Source organism: Vombatus ursinus, unplaced genomic scaffold (assembly GCF_900497805.2).
Source record: "Vombatus ursinus unplaced genomic scaffold, bare-nosed wombat genome assembly UNPS02014786.1, whole genome shotgun sequence".
Lineage (NCBI taxonomy): Eukaryota > Metazoa > Chordata > Mammalia > Diprotodontia > Vombatidae > Vombatus > Vombatus ursinus.
In genome coordinates this window covers 35,436,359-35,456,039 of record NW_020954564.1, presented here as the reverse complement: position 1 = coordinate 35,456,039, position 19,681 = coordinate 35,436,359, and the positions used below count along the sequence as shown (strand labels likewise).

Below are 19,681 nucleotides of genomic sequence, written 5' to 3'. Positions count from 1 at the left end.
TCTTGCTGACGATTGTATGTTGAGGATCAGCAGGAAAAAAGCAGACTCATTCAGCCTTAGGAAAAAAAAAAAACAAAGTCCTATCTCACCTGAATCCTTGGGCTTGTGTGGATTTGCTATTTCATTAACTCAATAATTCTCTGTCCTTCTTCAGAAGAGGTTCCAGAGCTGAGGAACCTCACAGTGACCAAGGTTAGCTGGGATTCCCTCAAACTCAACTGGACTGCGGCTGATGGGGCCTATGAGATCTTTGTCATTAAGGTGCAGGAAGCTAACAATTTGGAGGAAGCCCAGAATCTCACAGTATCTGGCAAACTTCAGTCTGTTGACGTTCTTGGCCTCCAAGCTGAAACCCCTTACACTATTACATTGTATGGTGTGAGCAGGAACTACACCACTGAACCCCTTTCTGCTGAAGCCACCACAGGTACCTGTGCTCAGAGTTGCCATTCCAATCATATAGTCACACATCAGTCTATAAGTAGGACAGATGGGGAAGATGTCCAAAGTTTTAGGGTCTTCCTCAGGTTCCACTTTGAAACAAGACCATAGTTAAACTTTGGGATGGAACTTTCTCTTCTCCATAAATATCAGATAATCAAGAGCTCTTCCTGTTCTCTTTCCATCCCATGACTTTTTCTTGTATTGGTGTTTTCTTTTCAGTTTTCTACCATCACCCTTGGGAAACTTATTCATCTTCCTAAAGAGAAGCCAAAGCTCTCTCCCAAAGAAAATTCTAATTAGTCAGTGAACTTAAAGTCATATTCTATTGCACTATAACTATTTTAATTTTGCTGAGAGAAAAATCTCACTTTTCCACTGAAAATGAAAAGTATTATCTAGTGCCTAAAGTCAGCTGCTTATTTGGGGTCACAGGAACAGCATCAGAAGAGAAGTCGAGGTCAAATGAATCCTATGACCTTTTAAAACACACCCAATCATTAGTTTTTTTTGTTCTGTTTTAAATTCCATGTTGCATTTACACCCCAGTATTTCATAACAGCAGATACAATTTAACATTTAAATACTGACATTTCTTGCTTTAACGTTCATAATATCATGTCATTTTAAGAGTACTTTGAAAACAGAAACATGGACTACATGCAAGAAAAAATGGACCCTACTAGACCATGCCCTAGTGGCTTTCAATGACTTTTCAAATTTGAGTAACTAACTAGCTCTCTGTCCTTATTTAGAGGAGGCACCTAAGCTCAGAAGCTTAACAGTTTCAGAAATTACTTGGGATGCCTTCACACTCAATTGGACCACGGCAAATGGGCCCTACGAGAACTTTGTCATTTGGGTGCAAGAAGTTAATCACCCTGAAGAAATGCACAATCTCACTGTGGCTAGTGTATTGAACTCTCTGGAAGTGACACGGCTCAAGCCAGCCACCCCTTACAAAATCACCATCACTGGTGTAATGGGAGGCTATCGCACTGAGCCCCTTTCTGCTGAAGCCTTCACAGGTACTTCATTTTAAATTCCTCAGACTTGGGTAATACCTCCTTAAAGAGGTGGATTTGTCTCTCTTTCAAGAAAGGAATAAACCTAAAATGGTTTAGAGGTTTCCTTTGGCCTTGAAACTAAGCATTCTCTAGGTGGTGCATGTCTATAAACATTCTGTTAAACCTCTCTGGGACAACTAGGTGGCAGGCCTGGAGTCAGGAAGACCAAGTTCAAATCCAGCCTCAGACACTCACTAGCTTTGTGACCCTGGGCAAGTCACTTAACCTCTGCTTGTCTCAGTTTCCTCATCTATAAAATGGGGATGATAATAGCACTTACCTCCCAGGGTTGTGGTAAGGATCACATTGTCTGGCACATAGTAAGCACTATCTAAATGTTAGCTATTGCAAGTATTATTTATTATTATTATTATTATTTCTAAATAAACGGTAGAAACCAGATCAAAATGCCTTAAGTTGCTGAAGAATATCTTGAGATGGGATTCCTCAGCAAAATCCCAAACTCTGTCAGAAGTCATGTGAAGAAAGAGCTAAAGGAAATCAGTGAGCATAATTGGATCAAAGCCACCTCTGCCTAATCATCCCTTCCACTTCAAGCTGAAGGGGGAAAAAAAGGCATATGAGACAAATCCTAACTTTGTCAAGTTTTGTGCAAATTGGTTTTACAAACTTAGTTTTTGTAAATTAATAGATGCCAATGTCAGAAACAAGACATGCTCTCTCAAGTAAAGGACTAGACCTTGTCCTTTCACTGAAAAGTCCCACATAAGAACACAAATTGGAATGACTCACTCTTTTGCCTTTTCCCAATCTGGGCTACTGTACATCTAATGTCAAAGCCCTAGAGGGCAGCTAGGTGGTGTAGTGGTTGGAGCACCGGCCCTTTAAGTCAGGAAGACCTGAGTTCAAATCCAACCTCAAACACTTGACATTTACTAGCTGTGTGACCATAGGCAAGTCACTTAACCCCATTGCCTAGCCCAAAAAAACAAAACAAAACAAAAAACAATGGAATAAAGTTGCCTCAGGAAATAGTAGGTTCTCCATTGCTTGAGGTCTTCAAGCAGCAGACAGATGACCACTGAGGGCATCTGGTATTGTAAAGTGCATTCCTATTTAGGCATGGGTCTGACTCAGTAACCTCTGAAGTCCTTTCCAGTTCAGAGATTCTGGGTTTCTATAACATGTTACTGACTAAATGATTCTCTGTCCTTCTTCAGAGGAGTTCCCTAAACTGGGAGAGTTAACTGTGACAAATGTTAGCTGGGATGCCCTCAGACTCAACTGGACCACAGCAGAGGAAGGCTATGACAGCTTTGTCATTCAGGTGCAGGAGGCTAACAAGTTGGAAGAGGTTCAGAATCTCACAGTGTCCGGCAGCCTGAGAGCTGTGAATATCACAGGCCTCCAAGCTGCCACTCCCTATAGAATCACCATCTATGGGGTGATTCAGACCTACAGAACAAGCTCACTTTCTGCTGAAGCTTCCACAGGTACCTTTTTTCTCAATAAACTATTTTACTTCTTTAGAGATCTGGCTTCCTTTTAGGCAAGAAGGGTCAAGCAAATCTCTCTCCCTTCCAGCTGCATATATGAACTCAATCAATTGTCCCCTTTGGCTAAGATCTGGCAAGCTCTTAGATCTGAGTGAGAGTGATGCATTGCATGTGTCCTGGGGCAGTTGTAATTGCAAGGAGGCTGAAAGAAAGGCAACATGATGCTTTCTGACCCCTAGATACTCACTCTGCATTTAAGCTCAAAATCAAGGGTAAACATGATTGAACCAAGACCAACTTAGGTGGATGGCCTCTTGTCATGGAAGCATCTCAGAGTACAGACTAGTCAACAAATCTTCATTCCCTATCCAGAGATCAAGAATCTTTACCATGCTACCATTGGCGAGTTTAGGTGAGACACAGATCATTTAACTTTAGAGATCCTTCTGCAAGTCGAAAATGCAGTTTTAATATCTCAGCAGCCTTCAGGGATATAGGTGCCATGATTCTCAGATTTAAAAAACGTTTCTTTAATATATACCAAGTTTAATAGAGAACTGACTAACTCCAAGGGCACATCTTCTATACTAAGCCATCCACAGCAACTAATAGTTACTGGAATATCAGACTGGCAAATAGTTAGAATACAATTATGACTCAAGTCTGGACCAGAATGAAATGTCATTAATTAGCATAAATGCTTCTATCAGCATTAGCAAGACAGCCTGTACAAGTTCATGCGTATCAAACAATCAATAGTTCTACATGCCAGTTAACTTCTCTCTCTGGAAGGATACTGGGCCTTAGGGGTTTTAGTCACCAGTACTGGGCCCCTGAGGAGATTTAGTAGCTCACCCTGGGCCCATTTCAAGGGACTCAGGGCTCCCTGGGTGGCCTGATCAAATGAAATAGTGATTTATATTCAGCCTTGCTCCTCACCCTCTTTATACCAATGGTTTGAAACTCATTAGCGAGGTTTTGTGTGATTTTCTTTCCCATTTACTCTGATCATCATGCTTACTGCAACTAATCTCTGAAAGCAAACCTATACACCCACCATTACCTGATTAACTCAGATGAAAACCTAGTCAGGCTCTTTAGCTTGTATCATTTAGCTTCCACCTACCCTGGGAAATCATGGTATGCTGACAACATCTGGAAGAGGAGAGGCTCCAATTTACTCAGGTGATTACAGCTAGCTGAATACTGTCTCAGATCCACAAGGGTGCCATCCCCAGATACACTATTTATCTCAAAAAGCTTTTATCAAGGAAACACTATGTATGCCAAACAGCTCTCCCCAGATGTATGCTTTAAATCCTACTAGCTACAATCTATTTCTTTCCTGAAGTCCATGAAGTCACGGGTCACAACAGAGAAATACAGGGCTACTTCAGATCTGTTCATTCAGTGGACCCTTTAGTTTGGCTTTTGTTTTCCAATAAATTTCAGTGTTTCAACTCCTAATGAGCTATAGCAACAGAGGAAAAAACTTTAACCAACCTGATCTGTGCCTCACCAAAACTACTGGGAATTTCTCAGTGAGCCTTACCCCACTGTGTTATCACTTAGGAGACATTCCCCTGTGATTAAGATTCTCCTTTTTCTGCACAGAAGAAACTTGGTGGAAACATTATTAAGAGAGAGGTTTACCCGATTAGCTGAAAGGAATGGTCTAGATTGTGCTTAAACTAACTTGGCTTGCAACTGGATACTTTTTTAGTAATAACACTTAGGAAAGATAAGAAGAAAAGGTATTTTAAAGCCACATGGGAAGAAAAAAGGGGCCGAATTTATCTCCTGGCTGAGAGAAGTTTGGGCTGTTTTGTCTATATGACTGATGGAAACAGGAGGACATATACTGACAAGATTATTGATTCCATTTGAGCCATGACCATCTGAAGATAGTATCTTTAGGAGGGCACTGGTGTCAGAATCTCTAAGATGGTATCTTTTTCAAACAAAGGAAGCCTTGGAATGAGGCCTGGGGCAAGATGGTCTCTGTGTCTTGGTTGAAGCTTAGAAGTTTGTTTGCAACTTACATCCTTCAAAAGATAGCTGAAATCCATCTCATAATGGAGAAACTGAAAAAATGTGGGGTTTGAGAATCTGCTTTTCTCATTCCAAGTCTTAGTGTGCTCTCCACTTCCCAGAAGTCCATGCGGCAAAACCTAATATTGCATAGAGCATGGAATGCTGCTGTACCTATCTTCCATGTACCCTGCTTTTTTCCTCTTTCAACTTTCTCATTATTCTCAGGGATAACTTTTTTTTTCCTGGATTATAAACTATTTAGACCTTTTATTTTGCCTGCAGCTATTTTTAGCAAGCTTGCTATCAGGACCGAAACAGCTCTAAGATGAAATGGCTGTACCTGAAAATCTTTTTCCCCTTTTTCCTTCCTTCTTTAGCAAAGAAACAAGAAACTGGGGACTTAAAGGTTTCCAGCATTACTCCTGATATCTTTGACCACTCCTGCACAGCAAACAGATGGGGCTTTTGAGACATTTACCATTGAAATTGTTGCTCATAATAGGTTGTTGGACCCTCTGGAATACATTATCTGGCACTTAAAAGATTGCCCATATCTCAGGGCTTTTCTCCAATGCTGACTTTATTGTCCACCTCTCTGGGATAGCACCTGGTGTCCATATTCAAGTTATAAGTGTGGCATCTACAACAGCTATACGCACCTACCTCTCCTTCTAACAATTGTCTCTTCCCATTCTAATTTACAGGATTTTATATTTATGTGGCTGAGCTCAGCCACCCTCTATCTACCTCATTGTGCTCCTGCATCCAACAGACAGTGAGTGGTTAAGTTTTAATCCCTGATTAGGTTCAGATGAATCAGAATTGGGATGCAAACATCACATAGACTATTACATTTTTTTTTCTCCTAACAGTAGTAAAGTAAAGTTCTGCAGAATCTCCCTCCCGGGCAAAAGCACATGATGGGACACACTGGAAAATGTACAGCCTCAACGTTACCATGGTCTGGGTATTGATGTTTCAGTGTGGTGATCATAGAGTAGAATTTTCCCAATGAACCCAAAGGATGTTAGCTAATGTTTTAATCCTTAAATGAAACTAAAACTCTCATCCACACATGGGTACACATGGTATGGTAGAAAGATTGCTGGACATAGAGTCACAAGACCTGGGTTCATATTTTGATTCTAACACCATGCGAACAGCTAAGTGACCTTTGGAAAGTCACTGAACTTCCCTGAGAATCCTTTCCTTAATCGTAGAACATGGAAGCCATTTCTATTGCCTTCATATCCCGGTGCTTTTAACTCCAAAGGCCTTACAGCAACTCATGCAATTTAAGTAAGTCTGTGTACACTGGCATTTTGCTACTGGGCATTCAAAGGTATATAACATTTCTATCCAATGGATTGGCCCAGGAGCTCTTGGAGTAACACCCTTTTCACCAGCATTCTTGAACACAGTGAGAATGGATGGAAAACAACAGCATTCTGTGGGTGCTCCTGTACTCCCAATAAATGGTTAATGGCATTTTATTCTGAAAGAAAAATACTCTCCAAAAACTCACAAAAACACAAAAATAATCTATTATGCATATTTGTTGTTCAACATAAAATTTTTCGGCAAAGGTTGATTTTTTCCTGAGGGGGAAAAATGCCCAGAGTTTTATGGATTTAGTCTTCGTGTTTAGAACTTAGATCTCATGGTGGTGCTTTAATTCATATATTTTTCTATTTTTTTCTCCCCTTTCTATAGTAGCCGAACCTCTTCTTAGCCATCTCACTGTCTCAGACATTACTTCGGGCAGTGTATCCCTCTCGTGGAAAGCTCAGGAGGCAGCCTTTGATAACTTTGTTTTAGAAGTTAGGAATTCTGACCTTCCTCTGGACTCTGTGGTCTACACAGTGCCTGGGGCCTTGAGAAGCTCTGTAATCAACGACCTTAGAGCTTCCACTAATTACACTGTCCAACTTCATGGGCTGATTGGCGGGCAGAATGGTCAGACCCTGATGGCCCAGGCAACCACAGGTATTTCACTTTACTAGATTCTCTCTTGTTTTTCTTCACTGTCTGTTGACCTTCTCTCGGATACAGATCTAAAAAATATATCCATAACCCACTTGTCCTATTCTGCTTCTGAAAAGTAAGAGAAAAAAGAATATGAAGGTCTGTCAGACTTGGTCAATCAAAGGGTACTTGGAAAGCAGATAAACTAAAATCCCGAGAAAAGGCTTTAAACGCCCCAGGAATTAAGGAAATCCATTGGCAACCTCTGTTTCCTAACTATGTACACACATCTGGTGAGGTTCTTTGCATTTGGGAGCAATTAACCTGACTTGCCCCAGTTGAATTTCTCAAACATCCTTGCATCTGATTTTGAATATTCTTCATAATCTTTCCAATACAATCCACCCTCATCTGCCTGTGGTCTTTCTAATCATGGTAATGTGTTGCGAATTTCATACACAAAGAAGATGTGTGCATGTCATTATGATTTCTCAGCTGGGATAATATCATTTCTCCACTAGGCCTTTGGACCAGAGACTGGGATTTCACATGGCATGCTAAGAAAATATACACAGCAAAACCACCAACTGCATGGACTGAGCCAGTTAGGCTAATGCTGTGACCAAGACTTCTCTTTGCCTGGCCTTTGTTTATTTAACTATCCAGTAGGGAATCTGTTTTGACTAGACGGTCTGCTCCTTTTCTAGCAAGCACGGCCTTGTATCCATCAGTAACTTTCTTAAGATCTCATATCCTTTCTTCTACCAGTCTTCATCTTCAAGAAGGTAGTAGTGCATGTAGCATCTTCCCACCACTCATCCATCCTATGAAGTTAGTCTTTCCTGGATGTAAGTAGCATGCAAAGGAATGTGTTTTGGGGAGTTGAGTGTATGGGAGTGTACAGGGTATGGAAGATGATTCCTTTCTTGCATGGATCCTGACTTTCCTTCCCCCTGAAATCCCTTCTCTGAATCTTTGCACCTCTGAGCACTTTCCAACTCTATTCCACCAATACGAGCACATATAAGACATCTTTGGGGCAAAGATGCAAGATTGGCCCTACGTTTTGAAGATATTGGCACTGTCAGCCTCTATTTGGCAACATGAGGATAGCTGCAACATGAATCCTTAATTGAGGCACTCTAACTAAATGCAAAGAAAGAGAAAATAGACCTGTGATTTTAAGTATTTTGTTTTGGGTGTGATGTGGTACTAATTCCTCCATGCTGTTTCCAGAAACTATGACAGTGTTGAGTTCTGAAAATGAAGGAACCTTTTTGGAACCTCATGTAATTGTTTGTGGCTGTTTCAGGTATTTGAATCATATTCTTTGATGGCCAGAGATTTTATTTTCCCAAAAGATAATTCCATGACTGGGTTATAGATTTATGCTACTAAATGGTGCTGTAAAACTTGATAACTTTGTGTTGGAGTAGGGAAAATAGAGTCCTCACTTACTCCACTGCCTGAAATTAAAATAGTCTTCTTGCCAGCACTTGGAAGAATAATTCTACCATCCTAACCTTAAGCTTTCTTTCCTCCCCCATGCCCTGACCAACACCACCCCCTCTGTCACCTCAATCATCTAGTGCCATTTTATTCATTGCTTCTCTCCAGAGCACAGTCTAAATGAAATTCATTCAGTGTTGGTATTTTCCAGACTGTTATATAAACGAACATCCAGGGCCTACATAGTCCCAAATGGGAAATAACTCAGCAACTCCCCCATGATATAATAGGGTATTCAGAAAGTATGCATACTATGTGCTGATGAAGGAAGGAAAACCTAGCAACAGGGAAATGAATCATCCCATAGATCCAGTTGTTCTAAGGAATCAGGCAGCTCTGTAGCTGGTAAGTTTAGGGCTTAAATTTAAATGCCATTTTTGCCCATAGCTATACAAAAGTATTACAGATGACATTCATATCTTAAAATTCTCTTTTTCAAATACTTCCCTTGATGAGTGTGGTTTAATAGAAAAACACTGAATCTGTGATCAGAGAAGCAGAGTTCAAATCCTGGCTCTAATACTAACTACTTGGGTGACCTTAGACAAGTTACTTCCCTTTTCTGGACCTTGATTTCCTCATTTGTGAAATGAGGGAGTTGAACTATGTGACCTTTAAGATTTCTTCTAGGTCTAAAACTATGATGTTAGTTTTTCTTTTTTTTTTCCTTTTAATCAAAGTTTTCCTAACATTAGTTTGTGTAATTTTTCTTTGAGATGTTGTTTTGCCTATAACATAAACAAATTAATTATTCAACAAATGATGAAATACTCAATACAAGTGTATATTATATATATACATATATGTATATATGGAAGGCAATGAAAGAAAATAGAATTATCTTTAGTTATCGCTGAATATGAAAAAGAATATGTGTCATGTGGACATGGCCTTTAGCTTATCAAAAACAAAAGACTTGAAAGGCATGAACTAACAGAGCCCTTATTTTATGGCTTCAAAGTTCTGTGCTTTCTTCAGTTAGGATATTCCCTTCACCAGTGCATATCATCTTAATGGAGGGACTTCAAAGGCTGTAGTGGCCAAAAGCCACATTATCCTATTACCAACCTGATAATGAGCATCTCCCAACTTAAGCAGGCAGGTACTTACATGAAAGATATAGAATTTGTAGCTGGGCCCTAGGTGAAGTTTTTCAAGCTTAGTAGGAGCTGCCAGACCTTGCAGTCTGCTGGCCTAACCTGGATCATGTCCATGCTACTATGAGGCATCGGAGTAGCACTTTTATAGAGGAATATTATGCAATATAAAAGTATAGGATAATAGTATAAAAGAATACTATGCAAAAGGAGCAGTTAGATGGCACAGTAGATAGAGTGGTAGGCTTGAAGCCAGGAAGACTGACCTTCCTGAGTTCAAGTCTGGCCTCAGACACTTACTAGCTGTGTCACCCTGGGCAAGTCAACCCTGTTTGCCTGAGTTTCCTCATCTGTAAAATGAGCTGGAGAAGGAAATGGCAAACCACTCCAGTATCTTTGCCAAGAAAACCCCAAATGGGGTCATGAAGAGTAGGACACAACTGAAACAACTAAACAACAATAACAACAACAACAACAAGAATGATGCAATATATAAATATTTCTAAATATAAATTTAAGTGTATCTGTATATCTATGTTGCTATGTGGATAATACATGTACAAATATTTAAATATTTCTGTATAGTTATATATGTATTATTCATATATATATATATATGTAGCTAATCCATTTCCATCATGTTAGATGAAGTAGAACATGGTTTTTTTCTATACAGACAGGCAAATTATATCATAGGCACCAATGTAAAAATTTGTCACCAATTGGAAATCATGATACTTTTCAGCATTTCATAAACAATACACTTCTGCTTTGTAGTTATAGATACAGCCTCGAGATGTCTTCCATATTGACACAGACTGGTTGTGTTGTGACAATGCTTACCATTCCTCTATCCCTTCCCAAAGTACTATTCTTTTTTCTGCCTTTGTTCCTTTTCATTCAGAACCAGAGCTACAGGTGGGCCCGCTAATTCTTGCCAATGTTACCCCCGACAGCTTCAACATGTCATGGACCACAAGTGCTGGGCTTTTTGCAAAGTTTGTCATCAATGTTAGCGACTCTCACTCTCTGTATGAACCCCAGCAGCACACAGTCTCAGTAGACATGCAGCATGCTCACATCACAGGCTTGGTAGATAATACTGGCTATGACATTAGCATTAGGGGAACGACGTGGGCTGGTGACCAGACCAAGCCACTCACTGCCTTTGTGACGACAGGTACTAGTTTCAAAGTCTTTAATATCACTGAATTTCCATCTGTAATTCCAAATTATAGAAAAAAGAGTGCCATTATGTTCATTCCAGGCAGAAATTCAACATGATTCACTGTACAATCAACATCTAGAACCTATTCAGGCTTGTTTAGCCTGATTCTCCCGTTCTTGGTGATTAAGGAATAAATTTCTCTCTTCAAAGTAAATTGTGGAAGAATACCTCTTGGGGCATTCCATTAGGATACTAAATTTCCCAATCTGACTTGTGGATGGCTTGCATCATTCTGGCAACAGGATGGTACAATCAATATAAATATATTTAAATATTTATGAAAAACAAGTAATGGTGAACCTTAAGAGCAGAAAGGACTTCAATTCATAACTCTGCCAAGGTTAGGTTCAAGCTAAATTATTCCAGAAAGATAATGGTTTCCCCTTTTCTTACCAACAGGAAAACTATCTCCCTCCAAAGTTGACACCTAGAAGAGATAATTTAGGGTCAGAATTAGGGGATAGATGAGTCAACCTGGATCTTATTAACATGTCCTTAGTTGCTCCCTAGGAATTACCTCTCTGAATTTTTTTAAAGGGGAGATGGGCTAGTTCATCATTCTGGGGATGATATGACATTTAATTTCTAGAGTAGACCTACCTAGGGAGCAATAGAAATCTCACATATATTAATATGGGGTGGAGAGGTAGAGCAGAGGAGGAAGAAAGTCATCATCTGATTCACACATACTGAACCAAATTCCCTCCCAGTTCCTGTTTTAAATTATGCATCTGTGGGAGCTCCATTAAGTTTTTTAATGTCTGAGGAAAATTTAGGTTCATTATTTAAATTTAAAGGGCCTCCCAGGCACAGCTGTGCACAATGGAACTATTCGGTAATGATTTTCCCACAATTGAAAAGAACACTTTTCTAAAAGCATAACCTAAAAAAAGTTTTTTTTGGTTTTATTTTTTTTTGCTATTTATCTGATATGTATATTCATTGTTCAGATAATCTTCTAAACTCAGAAAATGGTAATTCCTTGGGAAAACAACATATACATAAGATGAGTAATAAACTCCTGGGGTTGGGGGTAAGTGGAGGGTGATTATTAATGAACAAAGATCTATCAAAGAGACCTTCCCTTTACATGTTGCTTCATGCAAACCTCCCAGAGAGAATGAAGAAAAAAAAAAAAGGTGAAGAAAGCCTTTAGTTTGTACATCCAAGACCAAATTACCAGATTGTCCTCTCTGAGTGTTAAAAAGGAAAGCACTCAAGACCTTAAAAAAAATACCCTAAATATGGACAGGGAGAGAGAAAAATCACCATCAAGCTAACAATGAAAAATAATACTAAATGATAGTATAGGGGCAAAGATGACCTCCAAAGGAGGCAACATTCCATTCATGAAGGGGAAGACAATGACTTATGAGTTCCAGGAAAAGTTTGTTTACAAAGTGCATGAGTTTCATCTTAGCCTTTATCAGAAACATTACTTTTTTTTAAAAAATCTCTTCATGCAAAATATCTCAAAATAAACAACCAATGTTTCAAAATAAACGTAGGAAATTCAATTCTAGAAAAAAAAAGGAGGGTGGGGGTGGGAATGGGGATACACTTCTTCACAAAGTGAAAGCATATGTTTATTTTAACTCTTTTTCTTTAAGTCAAAGCCTTTAGGACTAAGCCTTAAGCATTAATGATTATTTCTTGGAGTGTTTCTATGCAACTGTGCATGCAGAGGGCTTCAAATTGAGCATGACCAAGGATGTCTTAGGGCAGCAGTTCCAAGACCCTTTTAGGGGGTCCATGAAATCAAAACTATTTTCATGATAATGCTAAAATGATATTTACATAATCCACATGAACAAAAGCACTTTGCTTAGTAATTTATTAGAGAGTAAAGGGGTTCTAAGACCCAAAAGTTGGAGAACCACTGCCTTAAAGATCACTTTGGCCAAAACATCACCTTTGGCCTGCCCTTCCCCACCCCCAAACCCCCAGCCATCATCACTAAAAACCACCAGTCTTCACTTTTTCTAGCTGAAAGAGTGAGGGCAAGAAGAATAGAGTTCACAGTGGAGAAATTCAGCTTATGTCTCAGGGTCTTTTAAATGGTCGGTGGAAGTGAGTTTCAGTAGTAAATATATTGTATTGTATTCTGTAGTAAATATATTGTAATAAGCACTAAATATATTGAAAACTATTTTTGTATCTGCCTCCTGGGACCACAAGCTTAAAGCTGATGAATGGCAGAAAGCGTGCTTATTCATAATAAAAGCCAACATATTACTCTCAGAAGTTTAACTGAGGGTACCTGAGAGCCAGGGCCACTTCTTGACCACTCATCACCTTTGCATTGGTAGATGTGGGGAAATCTATCTATTTCTGATTGGAGATAAGGAGTGCTGACAGAGCTCCTAAAAAACAGCTATGAATGAGAGAGAGGGAGAGTTCAGTCTTGTGATTGATCAAGAACAATCATCACTGTTGTCTAGTCAATTTCCTCAAAATGCAGCTGGAGCAGGGTTCCTTCTGAAGAGAGGTAGCAGTATTTTAGCCGACTCTCAGTTCCCTGACAAAAGCAAAATGCCACCACAATCTGGGGGAATGATGATGTTATTAAAAAGATTATTATTATAAGGCACTATATACCAGCTGCTTTCTCTGCAATAGGCTTAGTTCTTCTCTGTATCTAAGTCTGATACTTCAAGAGGCCCACTAGTTCTTCCTAAGGTCTCATCTGTAGCCAAACCTCAAATACTCAGAGCACAGTGTTTGATATAGAGGCCATGTGGATAGAAAGCAAGCTTCACGGTCAGGAGGAGCTAGGTTTGGGTCTCACCTCTGACACATGCTAATCCTGAATAAGTGAATAAATCATTTAACTTTTCAGTGTTGCCCCAGACAGCTCTAAGACTAGGCGTAAAGTTCATTGATAGAATTTCTTGGTTGAGAGTTCCCTATACCAATGGAATCATAGGTCTCAATATCCCCTAAATCTTCCCACACACACACACACAAAAATAAAATCCACTTCAATTAACCAAGAGATTTTGCTAAGGTATATTTTTAGGATGAATAAAAAAATCCCACCCCCCTCTAAAATAAAGTCCCAAAATTCCTTAAGGGAAAAAAAAAAAACACCTCCACAGGATATCATGGGATCAATACAGATTTAGGCAGGCAGCATGGTACAGTAGGAAAATCATGCTGGATTTAGAGTCAGAAAATCTGGATTCATATCTAAACTCTGTTACTTACCACCTTTGTGATGCTGGGCCATTCACTTCCTTTCTTGGACCACAGCATCCTCTTTCCGAAAATAAGGCAATTGGACAAGATGGTTCTTTCTTGTTTTAAATTCTGTGATCATATGCTTTCTATCTCTACCACCTTGGACAATGAGAATTAATGTTCAGGATAACACCAATGTCCAGAGACATATCCCATCTTTAAAGATTCAGCCACATTTCCTTACACTTCACTTACCAAGGAAGGCAAGCAGATGCTTTGGGAAAATTTTTCAATAACCAGGTTTCAGAGCAAAAAAAAAGGGGGGGGGTTTGGTTTGTTATTGTTGTTGTTGTTGTTGTTTTATGAAAATACATAATTCAAGATACTTCATTCTTGAAACTCTTCTTGAGCTTCTGCAGAAGTTCTACCCTGTGTCATTTTCCTGTTCTCCCAAAGTCAGAGTATTCCCAAGGACCTTAACCCTTCAGTTAGTTTCTGAAGTGGAATCTCTAAGTTGTCAACATGGGAATGAAAAGGATAGTAGGCTAACTTTTAAGAAAGCAGTCTTTCTCTTAAAATTTTGTCATTCATGGGAGCAGCTAGGTAGTGCAGTGAATAGAGCTCTGGCCTTGGAGTCAGGAGGACCTAAGTTCAAATCCAGCCTCAGACACTTAATACTTACTAGCTGTGTGACCTTGGGCAAGTCACTTAACCCTGATCACCTCACCAGAAAAAAAAAAAATTTGTCATTCATTATGAAGTATATACTAAGTATATACTACATGCTAACTATATACTATATGCAACTGTACAGAACACAAATCTGGATATTACTAACTGATTTGCCCTCAAGAGGTATACTTCGTCTACAAGATATGCCATCTATAATTGAATCAACACTACTTTATTCTGAATGTGAAGGGGGAGAAAATACAAATTTGAAATGGAAAAGGAGAAAAGAAAATGCCCATAGAAACCAGACTTATTTTGGTCAACTGGATTCAAAACCAAAATTCTGGTGGGTGGGAGGAGATGGATTCAGTCCCTCAAATTTATCCTAAGCTACTCTGTCAATACTTGTCATCTATTAACCTTTTAAGATTTGCCATGCATTGTCCTTTGTGAAGATTTAAGACTATTTTGGTGGAGTCTATGACACTAACCTATACTGTTTTCAACCCTCCCTTCTTTCAGAGGCCCTGCCCCTACTGGAAAACTTAACCATTTCCGACATTAATCCCCATGGGTTCACAGTTTCCTGGATGGCATTGGAGAATGCCTTTGACAGCTTTCTAGTAATCGTGGTGGATTCTGGCAAGCTGCTGGACCCCCAGGAGTTCACACTTTCAGGAGCCCAGAGGAAACTGGAGCTTAAAGGCCTCATAACTGGCATTGGCTATGAGGTTATGCTCTTCGGCTTGGCCCGAGGGCACCAAACAAAGCCCTTGAGTGCTGTGGTTTTTACAGGTATTTCCATTCAAGCGAGACATTCTCTTCCTCTGTTCAGTCTTCTCTTCCATCCCCATGTTTTTACTTGGGAGACATTTCATGTAGTCCATTCGCCAAATCACCATGGCTTCTGCATTCCTGTCCTCATCACAGCTGTACATTTCATAGATGGGACCAGTTCATTCATACGTCTTTTGCATTCTCCCTTGTCTTCTGTCCCTTCTTACATTCCTGACATGAGAAGGTCGAAATGTCACTATGCTGCCTCCAAAATGCCTTAGAGGTTCTCAGCTGAGTGTCTGTTCCACATTCTATTTATCCATCATCATCCTTCCTAGTCCCCAGATGCATTTCAGCCTTCTCAAAAGAAATATATCTGACTGGTATATTTCTAGAAATCTGTCAATAACATCTGCCATCTATAAAGTCTTAACTGATAGAATATTGTCAAATGTAATAATCTCCGGACACTGAAATACAAAATTCTTTCACTGAGAGAAGCTGACACACTGGAGATATTCTTAAACACAGACTAAATCCATAATGTTGTGATGATTCGGAAGTCTTGCCTGAGAAATATAGCATTAATCAGTATCACAGTTCAAATTTGCTTTTCCAGGGAGGAAATCTGTGCCTTTTAGGGCAAAATCAAGGTGGGCCCTTTGGTCCGAAAATACAGTGCGTTACTAATACCAAGAAAAAACTCCGCACTGCTTCTTAAAGGACTATCTATCTCTCAGTCTTGATTAAAACAGTCTCTAGAACAAAGTGGAAAGAAAAAGGACTTCTAAAAACTACTTTGATCTAGCAGAAAAAAAAAATAATAAGGAAAATGATCATGGGCAGCACTACGCAGCTCATTAGCACGGGTTTATTTGTATTTTACCAGAAAGGTTTCACAAAGGATGAACATAAAGCCGCTGGAAGATAAAAAACAAATAAATTACTTCCTTTTAACTTGTTTAATATTGCATGGAAGAAAGAAACGTGTGTGTCCAGATGTGGCTTAATGTCATCAATTTTAGAAAAAGTTCACACCTGCATATAGGCACTTGTACTAACTCTAGCTCTGTTGGAACTTTTTTTCTATCTGAACACATTTATTTTTTGGTAACTAGGAGATTTGTACTTCTCTGACCTGGGGCATCACTGCATATTGACATCCTCACTGAACAGAAGAACACAGTTGGTGGTTAAAATGACTTTCTCTCTCCTCCCTCTTCCACTCTTTTTCACCCTCTAGAAGCAGAACCAGAAGTTGACAACCTTCTGGTTTTAGATTCTACCCCAGACGGTTTCCGTCTATCTTGGACGGCAGATGAAGGTGTCTTCGACAGTTTTGTTCTTAAAATCAGGGATACTAAAAAGCAGGCTGATCCACTGGAAATAATCGTACCAGCCCACGAGCGTACACGGGACATAACAGGTCTCAAAGAGGGAACAGTATATGATATTGAACTCTATGGATTAATCAGTGGACGGCGATCCCAGCCAGTCAATGCCATTGCAACCACAGGTATTATGACTAATATGGAGAGATAGGAAGGAATTGTATTTATCTTGTGCTTCACTATTGCAAGGAGCATCACTCATTCTAATTTTTAAGTAACAATTTTCACTTAAAGGTGGTGGGAGAGGGATGGAGAAGGGGCTACTTCCTTTCCTATGCATTTAAATCACATGATGTTAAGTTAATAGAAAAATTACATGTGTATTCCATAGATTACAATTTATGAAGTGGTATAAATGAATGGGGGGGAGGGCAATGAGGAGAAGGGAATAAGCATCTATATGGTATTTACCATGTGCCAGGCACACTAAGTGCTTTTTACAAATATTGTCTCATTTGCTCCTCACAGCAACCCTGCAAGGTAAGTGCTATTATTATCGTCATTTAACAGTTAATGAAACTGAGGCAGACCTCTAGAGGTTAAGTGATTTGTTCAGTGTCAAACAGTAAGTATATGAGACCACATTTGAACTCCAGGCCCAATGCTCTATTCCACTGTGCCACCAAACTGCCTCTATGGAGAAAGGCACTGTTAAAGAATTAGTATATTAGAGTAAAAAGAGTATTGAAATCAGGAGAAACTAGGGTTCAAATCTTACCGCCTATACTTATGAGTTATGTGTTTAAACTCACTTAATTTCTCTAAGCCACAGTTTCTTCATCTGCAAAATGTGGATGATAATAGTATTTCTTCACAGGGTAGTTATAAGGATCAAATGTGATAACGTCTATAAAGTGCTTTGTAAACTTTAAAGCTCTCTATAAATATTAGCATTATTGCCATCATGGAAAGATGTGGGAAGTTAGAGGGAATTATAAGAAATTGAAGGTTTCTCTTAAAATGGGGCAGCTAGGTGGTACAGTGGATAGAGTCCTGGGCTTGGAGTCAGGAAAACTCATCTTCATGAGTTTAAATCCAGCCTCTTACCAGCTTAGTAGCTGTGTGACCCTGGGCAAATCACTTATCCCTGTTTGCCTCAGTTTCCTCATCTGTAAAATGACCTAAAGAAGGAAATGGCAAACCATTCTGACATATTTGCCAAAAATACCCCAAAATAACAAATGGGGTCACTAGAATCAGACACCACTGAAAAATGGCTGAACAAATCTTTAAAAACAGCCTTTCAGTAATGTTGCTGTTCAACATCTAGACCCTCTTAGGTCATCTTTATAGTGGATGTAAGAAAAGCAAGATAATACATCTGTCCTTATTACCAAACCACCTCATTCTATCACCATTTTCCACAAGCAATATTTAAAATTAATTCTAATTTAAGAAGCCCATGGCACAGCACTAAATATTCCCTCACTGTAGCAGCTAGGAAGACACTATGATACAAAGAAAAAATACTACACTGAGAGTCAGAAGGCCTGGGTTCAAATGCTGACTCTTCTACATATTACCTGTCTGACCCTGAGAAAATCATTCAGATTCTCTGGGCCTCAGTTTCCTCATCTGTAAAAAAGGAACAATATTATATAAAAATACAAATAATATGCAAACATACCCTCACAGAGGGTTACAAGTCTTAAATGAACCAACAGATGACAAAATACTTTTTACATGCATTATATTTTAAAGTTTTAATAGGGAGAGATAGACAGTTTCATGTTATGAGTTCTGAATTTTGTGATAGCAGTAATTTTGTGAGTGAAATAGTATGTAAATGAGTCATCAATCTTGTTGTTATTGGTGTGTTTATTCCAATACTTAGATAATGGAGTAGAGGCATTCTGGCATGCATCGTTTCTTAATGGAACTCATCTTCACAATTTTTAAAATTTGCAAGTGGAAGTAACCTTCAAATTTAACTAAGTCTAATCCTCCCATTTTATAGAAGAAACAGAGGTGTAGGAAGATGAAATGATTCACCAGTCAGGACTCAAACCTAGCCCATTGCCTTTGAGTCCAGCCATTTTTCAACCTCACACCACCAATTCTTTTGAAAGGAAAAAACTACTTAACAAAACTATAGAATGATTCACTGAAGTGCCTTAACTGACTCACAAGATATTTATGGTAAATAGCTGGGGGTTGCGGCTTTTTTTTTCTACTGACCTCAGAGAGGTTTAGAAGAAAGACATTTATTACAGCTGATTCTTTCTCATCTAATGCTAAAATCGGTTCCTTTTAAGAGTCCCAGCTCAATGAACAACTCATGAGAGATACTGCTCAAAGGGTGTTCTAATCTATGAATCATAGAACAAACCCAAAGAGAAAGTTTTCAGAGGGACCTCCTTTGTCTAAGGATTAGAACTTTACCTGAAAAGATCAGAGTCTTTACTGATTATGAAATTAACAAGCTGTTGTTCCCTACTTGTGTGACCTTGGGCAAGTGTTTTAGCCTTTCTGAGCCTCAGTTTCCTCATCTGTAAAATAAGCAAGTTGGATTAGACAATAGTCCATTCTCTTTCTAAATCTATGGTCTCTTCTGTTGAATTTAATTCAATAAACATATACTAAGGGCCTACTATGTGCAAGGCACTGTACTAAGGATAGAAAGAAAATAATTTAAACAGCCCCTGCCCCCAGGATCTTATATTCTGCTGGGAATTTCCAGAAATCTCCCAAGAGTTCACTACAGAAAAGTTAGGCCCTATTTAGTGACCATACAATTGTAAGAATGGATGAAATGCAAAGCCCATGAACACTTTGGTGAAGACTCAGGAAAAAAAAAAATAGTCAGTGTCGGAGAGGGGAAAAAAGGTGCTGGATTTGGAGTCAGAAAACAAGAATTCAAACC

General features: G+C 39.1%; 1 protein-coding gene across 5 annotated transcripts in view; it reads left to right on the top strand.

The window, feature by feature from the left end:
- Window positions 1–19,681, top strand: part of LOC114047318 (tenascin-like) — a 114,044-nt gene that overhangs the window by 69,613 nt on the left and 24,750 nt on the right. For 2 of the 5 annotated variants that reach the window (XM_027868092.1, XM_027868091.1), the window contains exons 13-18: window positions 155–427; window positions 1,197–1,469; window positions 2,690–2,962; window positions 6,713–6,985; window positions 15,173–15,445; window positions 16,671–16,943. In XM_027868092.1, the coding sequence (XP_027723893.1) occupies window positions 155–427; window positions 1,197–1,469; window positions 2,690–2,962; window positions 6,713–6,985; window positions 15,173–15,445; window positions 16,671–16,943 (1,638 nt within the window). The remainder of the gene's footprint in view (window positions 1–154; window positions 428–1,196; window positions 1,470–2,689; window positions 2,963–6,712; window positions 6,986–15,172; window positions 15,446–16,670; window positions 16,944–19,681) is intronic. The other 3 variants (XM_027868094.1, XM_027868095.1, XM_027868096.1) reach the window with 3 other exon arrangements.